General features: G+C 41.3%; 1 protein-coding gene across 1 annotated transcript in view; it reads left to right on the plus strand.

Annotated features, from left to right (window-relative positions):
• The window catches only part of IGF1R (insulin like growth factor 1 receptor), a 273,210-nt gene extending 262,815 nt beyond the window's left edge, over window positions 1-10,395 (plus strand). Inside the window, exons 21-22 of the mRNA XM_058156688.1 lie at window positions 571-8,199; window positions 8,359-10,395. Coding sequence (XP_058012671.1) covers window positions 571-937 — 367 coding nt within the window. The 3' untranslated portion in view covers window positions 938-8,199; window positions 8,359-10,395. The remainder of the gene's footprint in view (window positions 1-570; window positions 8,200-8,358) is intronic.
• The last annotated feature ends 261 nt before the right edge of the window (window positions 10,396-10,656 follow it).

Genomic DNA, 10,656 nt, shown 5'->3' on the forward strand with positions numbered 1-10,656 from the left:
TTTTTCCTCTGGAAATCCGCTCCTACTCCCACACCATTCCAAGGGCGTTCATCCCAAATTGTAGAGCTAAAAAGTCTGTAGAAATTCTCCATCATCTAGGTCATGGTTGTCCCAAAGGTGCTTTTTTTCAAGAGGCAACTGGACTTTCAGGTTTTTCTTTGAAGGAATTTCGCTTCTCATCCAGGAAGCTCACAGGGTGGTGGTTCTTCTTCTTCTTCTTCTTCTTCTTCTTCTTCTTCTTCTTCTTCTTCTTCTTCTTCTTCTTCTTCTTCTTCTTCTTCTTCTTCTTCTTCTTCTCCTTCTCCTTCTCCTTCTCCTTCTCCTTCTCCTTCTCCTTCTCCTCCTCCTCCTCCTCCTCCTCCTCCTCCTCCTCCTCCTCCTCCTCCTCCTCCAGAAGGAGAGCTTAAGAAGCTTGGATGAGAAGCGAAACGTCTTCAAAGAAAGACCAGAAAGTCCAGAGTTGCCTCTTGAAAAAAGCACCTTTGAGACATTTCTTAGGCCGACCAAGAGCTCTAAACCCAAGTCCTTCTCGAATGAGACCATGTCTGCTGTCTTCTCTTCTCTCCCCAGCTTCGAACTGATGCGCATGTGCTGGCAGTACAACCCCAAGATGCGCCCTTCTTTCCTGGAGATCATCGGCAGCATCAAGGACGAGCTGGACCCAGCCTTCAAAGAGGTCTCCTTCTTCTACAGCGACGAGAACAAGCCTCCCGACACGGAAGAGCTTGACTTGGAGACAGAGAACATGGAAAGCATTCCTTTAGATCCTTCCTCTACCCTCCAGCCTTCTGACAAACACTCAGGACACAAAGCCGAGAATGGCCCGGGCGTCATGGTCCTGCGGGCCAGCTTTGAGGAGAGGCAGTCGTACGCCCACATGAACGGGGGACGCAAGAACGAACGGGCCTTGCCTTTACCCCAGTCTTCAGCCTGCTGACCTTGAGAAAACAGGTTGTTGGGTGTTTTTTGTTTTTGTTTTTTGTTTCGTTTTCGGGGTCTTTTTTTTTTTTTTTTTCAAATGCAGAAATAAGGCGGCTCGTGCATCTGAAGGGGGTTGAGCTTGGGAGGAAAGGCGAGAGCAAGCGAGAAAAATAACAATATATTCTTCAAAAGCCGACTGTACCTCAGTGGATCTTCAAGAACTGTCATTAACTGCACACAGGAGAATCCTCTCTTCGATTTCGAAGTCGAAATGACTTTTATTATTATTTTTTTTCCTCTTCTTTTTTTTTTTTTTTTGGTGTCGTTTCAATATGCAAAGCAGGAGATCGCTTCGAGCAACAGAAACTCTCTGTACACATGGGGCACAGTCAGCCTTCTAAAAAAAAAAACTTTGAATATTAACACTTAATAGCAACAGAAAAACAAACAAACAAACTTGAGAATCTGATGTGTGTCTCCCGTTTCCTCTCCTTTCTTTCTGCTTCATGATGGGAAACATGTCTGTGTGAAGTTTTTTTTTTTCTTTCCATTTCTTAAAATTTTTGCATCCGAGAAAAAAACAAAAAAAACAACAACGACAGGCCTACCAGCTCTCCTGCTTCCCTTCCCTGCCTGACACTCCATAGGTGGTTACAAGAGAGAGAGAGAGAAAGAGAAAGACTGGATTTATATATTTTTTTTACTATGATTCCTTAAAACTTTCTAGGGTCACACAAAAGACCGAAGAGTCATAACTTTTTTCCAGCGCTGCCAAACTTTGCCAAAAAAAAAAAGAAAGAAAGAAGAAGAAGAAGAGAATTTTCTTTTAGGGTTTTCCTGGTTTTTGTTTTATTTCGTTTTTGAGGTGTTTGTTTTTCGTCACACGTCCCCGTTGAAACAAAATACAGACCAATACACTCCCGTTATCTATCGTACACTGGCATTTTTAGAAAAGCTTAACAAAAAATCATTATTATTATTATTATTATTTGACTGGACAAAAGAAAAGGCTGTTCTCTCTCTCTCTCTCTCTCTTTTTTTTTTAAATAAAAAAAAGGCATGGCAGAGAACATAAGGGATATGGGGTCGAGTTAGCAACCCTGCCCCGTTCGTTCTGGATACAACTGGCATCGAGGATCGGAGCAACGAGGCGAGGATGGAGATGCAGAAATTTCAACCCCGGCCCTCCAGAATGGAAATACAGACAGACAAAACAGGAAGCGTTGCTATGAGTTGTTTCTTCTGGTCTTTGGCAGGCTTGCAAGGGGGGAAAAAATTTTAAGTGAAAAAGAAAAGGAAAAAAAACTTAAGAGAAACACTAAAAAAAACAACAAACAAACAGGAGAAGAATGGGCAATTAAACCAGATTCAGGCCTCCGACTCTTTGATGACTTTCTCCCCCCCCCACCCTATGTTATTAAGACTTCAAGGGGTCTTGCAGTTCTATGTTAGACCATGGCTCATTTGCATACACATTTGTCTTTTTGTGTCACTTTTATAACTTTTTTACAGTTCAGATACTCATCTATATGTCTGTACAGAAAAAAAAAAAGCTGCTATTTTTTTGTTCTTTATCTTTGTGGATTTAATCTATGAAAAAGAAAAAAAATCTTCAGGTCAACCCTCTTTCCTCTCCCACCCACCCACCTCCACTTCCCGTCCTTCCATTTCCGATGAATTTCTTCCCTCATGCTTTGTACTACATATATATATATATATATGTATGTATGTATAAAGTTGGACCTTTTTACCTCCATCCTGCCACCTCTTTTCCCGAACCGCCGTACCTGGATTCGCGATTTGCCATCGATGGTTTTAACACCTTTGAAAGATTTTCCTGGTTTCGTTTTTGGTTTTTTTGCTTTCTTTCTCTCCTCTTCTGTCTTCTCCTTTCGGGTTTTTTTGCTTTGAAATATATCTATATATTTATGACTGTCTGTTTGGGTTAAAGGACGCTTTGTGGGGCTGACAGGAGAAAAGTACGTTGCCAATCAATGTTCATGCCCGATTATGTATTATGCCCTCTTGAACCGCCATCCTCACTCTTGTCGCATACCCAGGTCTGTTACAGTGCGAGGTAGGATGGAGACTCAGGTCACCAAAAAAAGAGAGAAGAAAATTAACTATTTAATGCAAGGATGGGCAACTGTGGCAGTTTTATGGCCCGTGGACTTCAACTCCCACAATTCCTGAGCCAGCATGGAATTCTCATTCAGAGCTGGCTCGGGAATTCTGGGAGTTGAAGTCCATGGGTCATAAAGCTCCCGTAGCTATCAATCCTTGATTTACCCATGTTGTTCTGCTCTTAGCAGTGTGGCATCGCCTCGCCCTCCTTCCCGTTGGCCCTTTTAAACTTGGGTTGTCACTCGCAAACCACCGCAACATCCCGAAGTACATCAGATGTAGGTGAACTTTCTGATGGACCTTACCCTTCTGTAAGGGTGCGGCCTTGCCTTGCCTTGCCAAGCATCAACTTTTCCATCCAGCACGCATTTCATTTTTCGCCAGTGGTGATTTTGCAAGGCCGTTCAGCTTTCCTCTTGATTTCTGGGTATCTTTGGCCACCGCTGCGTCCAAAAAGATGAAATAGCGGATGGATAGAAATTTTGGAGAGGTGATAAGAGGTGAAACCGAATTAAGGTGTTGCAACGGGTTTGGTTGAAAAAGAGGAGAACTCAAGAGGTTGTTGATACTGGCTTAATCCAACTGTAGCCCGACATGGAAATTCTGTGTTAGCACTGATTAAACCAAAAAAAAAATAAAATCTGGCAGCAGATGAAGGTTTGTTCTGGGTTGAAAATATTGATTCCTCTCCTTTTTAAAAAAAAAATATTTTTTTTTTTTTTGGGCTGGGGGTTTTGTGTTTGAGTAAGAACAAAGAATTAAAATATAAACTGCTAGATTGTGACTGGAGATAAAACTTATGTTTGTAGTGCTTTCTTTCCTTCCTTTTTTGCTTGTGTAGCTTCAGTCCCAACCATTTTTTCGCCTCCCCCGTAGTTAACTATTTTCCCCCTTTTTCGAGAAAAAAAAAAGAGCAAGAAAAAAAGAAAAAAAAAGTATTCTATGTAGGATTCTTTTTATTTATTTTATATATTTTTTTTTGTGCTCTCAGTTTAAATCACTGTAGAAGTGCCCCATAATACATTTTAAATACTGAAATAAGGGTTTGTTTTGTTTTTCTGAGTTACGACGGGACAGTTTTTATTTCGTTTTTCAAACATTTTATCTACCTCACTCTTTTTTTGGTGTGTATATATATATATATAAATATATAAAAATATACATCTCACGTTTTCTCAGCAGCCGACAATATACTGTTGAATACTGGCGACCTCATTTGTTATACAAACCACATCCTCTGGGTTTTTAGAGAAGAAGGTCACTGCTGAATACATACACACTCACACACACAAATCCCTTGGAGAAGAAAGTTGTTGCTGCTTCACCCTCACAAATGCTTTTGTCTCTGTGGTGTGTAGTGGATTGAAAGCAGTTTTCACTTGGTTTTGAGTACAAATGAAAAGCTTCTGTCCCTCTAGTTCAGGGGTCTCCAACCTTGGCAACTTGAAGACTTGTGGACTTCAACTTTGGGAGTTGAAGTCCACAAGTCTTCAAGTTGCCAAGGTTGGAGACCTGTCCTCTAGTTAAATAGAACAGGCAGGTGAAAAGCCCAAGGGAACTATCTTGGTGGGGTCAAACCAGGTTATCTGCTGAGATGAAGTAGGGTTTAAAAACGGGAGAGCCTTAACAGGTTGGTCAGGTCCTAGTCACATGTTGAAGATGGGCATGGAGAAGGAGGTCTAATCCTTTTGAAGTTCTTCCAGGCGCCTCCAAACCCCTGAAAGAGATGTTGTGGAACCAAATGATGCCTCCCTTTACACGAAGTAGACCTTTATCTCTCTGGCAGAAACGGTGAAATGGAGTTCCCTATAAAACCAACCTAGTGTAGGATTGGAGAGAGGAATGAGTTGATTAGGAACACAAAGACATGATATGTGTTTGTAGGCTGAAAAACTGTTGACAGCTTGGATTGTATTTTCCTGGAATCTCCAAACGATGTTAGTTTTTGTTTTTTCGGTCGTGAAAACCTCTCAGGTGACGAGCCCCTGGTTTAATTCATCTGCCAGTCAAGTGGTGGTTCTCCATTCTGGCCACCGTTCATAACCATAGAGCTTGTAATCATCTTCCCCAGTTTGGAGTCATCCAGCTGGGTTGAATCTGGATTCTCAGCCTGAATTTGTGCGTCTGGAGACTCCAGGTTAAAGGATGACTTGCTTGCTGCATCTGAATTATGTCGTGCTCAACTAGATGATACAAAACTTAATTGTGTCAATATCCACCAGTTGGCCTCTAGAGACATGAAAGACATCTAAGGCCATGCTTGTGTCTAAAATGGATTTTGGCAGGGAGCAGATCCTGGCTATTCTTTGCTGCAGGGGTCTCCAATCTTGGCAACTTTAAGACTTGTAGACTTCAGCTTCCAGAGTTCAGGAACTCTGGAAGTTGAAGTCCACAAGTCTTGAAGTTGCTAAGGTTGGAGACCCCTGCTTTGTTTGATGTCCTTCTGTTCTTTCAGGTGAAGTGTGTGTGTGTGTGTGTGTGTGTGTGTGTGTGTGTGTGTGTGTGTGTGAGTTCAGTGGTGGCCTCACCTCTCTTGCACATACTAATCTCCTGTTTAGATCTTCAGATCTTTCAACTGGTTTAAGGGGATTTTCGCCCCCTAAACTGTCCATGTTATTACTTTTAGTTGTACGTAGGTGGCTTAAAATATTAGGAAAGAAAACTAACCTTGCAATGCCCATCGGGACATACATTTCATAAGCATTCAGAAGTAAGGCAAGTTGTGTGATTCAACAAGTAGGCCTACGTAACAGGTTGGGCTCACCTCAATCAAATCGCCTCAATTCTACCATAGTGTTCCGCATTCATATTTTTAAATACCCATGTTGGTTTCCCCAGATGTTTTGTTTTGTTATTGCAATTTTTTTGCATGTTACCTTGATGACATTATCTAACTGCCTTCTTTTTTTCATACCGTCTTTCTGTTGATAATGAACTCATATTGTCTATGCTTGTCCAAAAAAAAACAAAAAAATAGTGTTGGCTTGATATTGGGCACAAGGCTGCAATTTTCTGCAGGGTTTTTAAGAGATGGAGAATTTTATTTTAGTTTCTGGATGCATTTGGATTGAAATGATACAATCTCAGTCGCTGGATGTCATGATCTAAGTGTAGAACCAAATTGGCTTCACCAAGGAGATCAGAAAGTTGGGCCACTTTGATCCATTCATTCACAAAAGTCTGAAAAGAGTTTTTCTAAGCCCAACCCAAGGGTCCATCTGTTCTAAGTTCTTCATTCAAACTATGCCTCCCACCCACTTACCCCACTCCAGATCTCCCATTACTAGGATGTAAACAGCATTTCCAGTTTGCAATGGACAAGCAATGTTGACTGGTCCACCTGTTGTGCAAATCTAGAAGTGCTTAGCTTGAATGGCCAGGCTGGTGCAGGAAATTGTAGTCCAATGCAACCAAAGGAGGGACTTCCCTGGCTTAAGCCATTGGTCCTCTGTAAACCACTTTCCATCACAGGACTCAATCCAGGGGCTTGGATCTGTTACTGTTCGATCACATTGGGTGATCTTGAGGTCTTGCCATTATGAGGAGAAGGCCTTCTCTTCTGCCACATTCTGTACATCAGGGGTCTCCAACCTTGGCAACTTGAAGACTTGTGGACTTCAACTCTCAGAATTCGAGCTGGCTGAGGAATTCTGGGAGTTGGAGTCCACAAGTCTTCAAGTTGCCAAGGTTGGAGACCCCTGCTCTACAGCATCCATATGAAATCAGTTCAAGACCAGCTCTTGACTTTTCACTTCTCATAAGGGAAGACCCAGCTCTGTTTGTGTGGCTTGCTTATTTTTACACCTTTGTATATAATACTCTGGAGATAAGGCAGCAATTGTCCTGGCTAGAGATTATGGGAGCTCAGTCTAAAATCAGAAGATTTTTGGAGGGCTGGTTTAGACAGTAGTAGTACCATGTCTGCAATTTTACTTCCAATCCTTTTTCCTGTTGAATTATCAATAGCTGGGTATTTGCCTTCCAGTCATCCCATCAGGAATGTCAATGAACATGTATCGTGTTTGAGCCTTTGCATGGATGCTGCCCAATGAGGTTTGTTAAATTTTAATGGCCCTGCATTTAAAAAAAATAAAAACACCCACAATATTCAAGTTTTAATTTTTTGAGACGGCCTTTCCCTCAAAGAACGGTCTGAGTCCCTTTGGTTTCAGAGCGAGATCTGCTATGTCAAAATAGAACTGCTACCTGCTGTTGATTTAATTTTTTGAAGTTGGTATGAAGCAAAGCATTTGAGAAGGCAGGTTTCCAGTTTAGCTTCCTCCTCTGCATACGGCGCGGCTTCTTCCGAGGAGGATCCCACATAAAGTGAAGATTTAACTTCGTTAGCACCGACTCGCCTGTTTTGATGTTACTAAGGCAGTTGAATCCCAGGACTGATTGCAAAGTGGAACCGCTGCTTAGATCTCTGGGAAATGCGGAGGGTTGTTTAGTACAATATGTTGGGTCTAGGAATGACACTCCTGTTGTCGGTATAATGTTTGATATAGTTATATTTTTAAAACAAAATTCCATTCCAGTAGTTGGTGACATTTCATTGTGACTTTTGTTTAAGTTCGTTCCCGTTATCTATTCAGGTATTCATTCATGCATCTCCTGGCAAGAGGGGTCAGCAAGTTTTTCAGGCACCATAACCACCACCCCTTCCCGTTTTTTTTTTTAAAGTTATGTTTGACAACTTTGCCCAAATCCCATATAAGATCCTCAGATTTTACAAAAAAGATGAACCAATTCAATTTAAAAAAACAAAATACATATATTCTTGTTTTAAGTTAAGAGGTGCCATGTTGGTGACCCCAGCTCTGATCTAATCCTGGCCTAATTTTTTTTCCCAGTGGGAAAGGTCCTTTGGCCGATCAGGCAAAATTGCTCGGCGTGGAGAATGGTTACATTCCTCTCCCATCCCAGGGGGAGATCAAAGCTGGGAAAATTGGCAAGAAGACGGTCCTCCGTTACCCGTTCTGCGGCTAGAATTTTTGAAACGCCTGAATATGGCTAAGGATTTGATCCACTGCGGTTCATGGCATTAGATCAGCCGCGGTTCCAATCGTGAGCTTTCTTTTCCTGGAGGTGCTGAAGATACAGAACGTGTCATGGGCTTTGTTCAACGAATTATGAGTCCTGTTTGAAGGACCGGTTGGTTCCAAGTTGAAAGGCTTACGTGTCTTCTAATACAGGGGTCTCCAACCTTGGCAACTTTATGACTTGTGGACTTCAGCTCCCAGAATTCCTCAGCCAGCGCATGCTGGCTGAGGAATTCTGGGAGTTGAAGTCCACAAGTCATAAGTTGCCAAGGTTGGAGACCCCTGTTCTAATAGGTTTTAAGATCCACTACAATCCATTACAATTATGAGAACATTCGTGGCCAGGAATCCTAACTAATTTGGAAGCTGCGAGGCGGAAGTCTAATTCTGGAGTTCTAGATGTTCCATCGATATTAGTTCTGGAGCATTTCTGATGTGGAATCAAATAACACTAAGCAGAACTTCCTGCAGGCTGCTGCTGCTGCTGCTTCTAACACGTTGACCCTGAGCCAAATCTCCACGTGCATCTAGAACAACCACGTTTGCAGATTTCTCTGAGCATCTTAATGGTAGGTAGCTCCCATTGGAGTCTAGGGAAGAAATGCCCTCCATCCATGTATTTTGGAGAATTTGAAAGGGATAGATTACGGCCCTCTGGCCTAACGCAAGTTCCAGGCAGCTTTTTCGCACACGTACATGAGGTTGGGTGCGTGTGTGTATCTGTGTGTAATTGTCAGCTTTGAATTCTATATCCTTCCTATCCACTACCAATCCATTCGCATTTTTCATTGGGGCTGTTCAGTCCAGTAGATTACGGGTAGTCAGTTGACAAGAGATCTGGTTTACAGAAACAAATGACACATTTTACTACATTTTGCAAGACTATAGTTCGTAGTTTATAAACGCTAACAATGATTTAAGGGCACTTTTCAGTGTGCGTGGGGTTTCCCCCCCCCCCAGGATACCAATGTTGTTACCTTTACCGTAGGCCAAACCCAAGAACCTGCGGCCACGTCTCAATCGCAACTCCTGTATCCTCGTGGATCCTATGCCCAGATTGTGTTCTGTATCTTCAGTATCCCAGCCTTCCAGAGAGCTCGGGATAGATGGGATCATCCATCCATCATTTCACATTTACCTTGTTTAGATAATAGGGAGAGAGAGAGAGAGAGAAAACCTTACTGGTTTAAGAAAACGGATTGAGCATTGCTGCTGTTAAGCAGTCTCTCAGCATCCATCTTCAACTTATTTTTCTTGGAATTACATTCATACCTTTACAATAAAAGGTGAATGTGTTTGGGACTGGAATTCTGCTTGGATAATTGCTTTATTGTTACTTAGGTCGAAAAGAACAAACCTGACAGCCTCCTCAGTCCAGTTGGTGACGTGATGAAAATGTCACTTCTGCGGTTTAATTCACTGCATGGAAAAGAGAATTTTTGTGTCCACCCATTTTTTTCTCCCTTCTGTGGAAAAAAACAACAACATGATAGGTGACTTCAGAGAGTGTCTGCACAATTTATGTACATATTTAACAACTTTGAAGCTTTCTTTTAAAAGTCCATTTTCTTTTAAAGGTCCCTATTTATTATAATTATTTAAACAAAAAGTCTGAAGACGATATCTATTTTTTATCTCAGAAGCAAATCCCCCTTCCCCTCTGCCTAAATGATTTTCTAGTGGTTTTGTTACTTTTTTTTTTCCCATGGATTTTCTGTTTTCTAAACCAGTGAGGTTTGTAAAGAAAGGATCGGCCAGAGATTTTCTACCTCTGGGACAATACAATTCAATATAAATATAAATAAAAACCGCTTAAAAACGACACCCTTGTCCTTCCCTACCCCCCAAAACCCGGCACACACACACAAACAAACACACACACACACACACGACTTGAAAGTGCTAAGGAACTGAATGCATTTACAAATAGATTTTCCAACTTAACCTTCTTTAAAATATAAACTTTTTTAAAAAATTTAAAAAAAACCGAATAAAATAACATGCCAATTTATTACAGGAAGACTTGCTGTGTATAAATTATTCCTAAAGAAATTCCTGTGTTTATATTAAAATGAATCAGTAGATGATGGGGAAAAAAAGATCAATGTTTTTGTATATTCTGTTGTAAGAATTTATTCCTGTTGCGATATACTCTGGATTCTTTACATTATGAAAAAAGAAAAAAAAAAGAACCTTTGTCTATTTTGAATGGCTGATGCTGAAGCTCCTTTAGGTTCTCTTACCCTGCTTTTTTCTAGTAGTTAAAGTACTACATGATTAAGTTAAATAAAAATGGATTCTGTATGTATTTATGACTGTTGTGTTTTCTTGCTCGTCATGCAAAGATAACTACAGTTGGGCCTTGATGTACGACCACAGTTGAGCCCAAATGAGACATTTGTTAAGTGAGTTTTACTCAGGTGTGAAATCAGTTTACCTTCCCTACCGGTTTGGAAGTGCGCGCTTGTCACGTCCAATTTTTGACCCTCTGTGCATGCGCAAAACCTGCACACGCGCAGAGGGTCAAAAATGGGTTACTTCCTAGTTAAAATCAGGAAGTAATGACATC

The sequence above is a fragment of the Ahaetulla prasina genome, chromosome 13, assembly GCF_028640845.1.
Source record: "Ahaetulla prasina isolate Xishuangbanna chromosome 13, ASM2864084v1, whole genome shotgun sequence".
Lineage (NCBI taxonomy): Eukaryota > Metazoa > Chordata > Lepidosauria > Squamata > Colubridae > Ahaetulla > Ahaetulla prasina.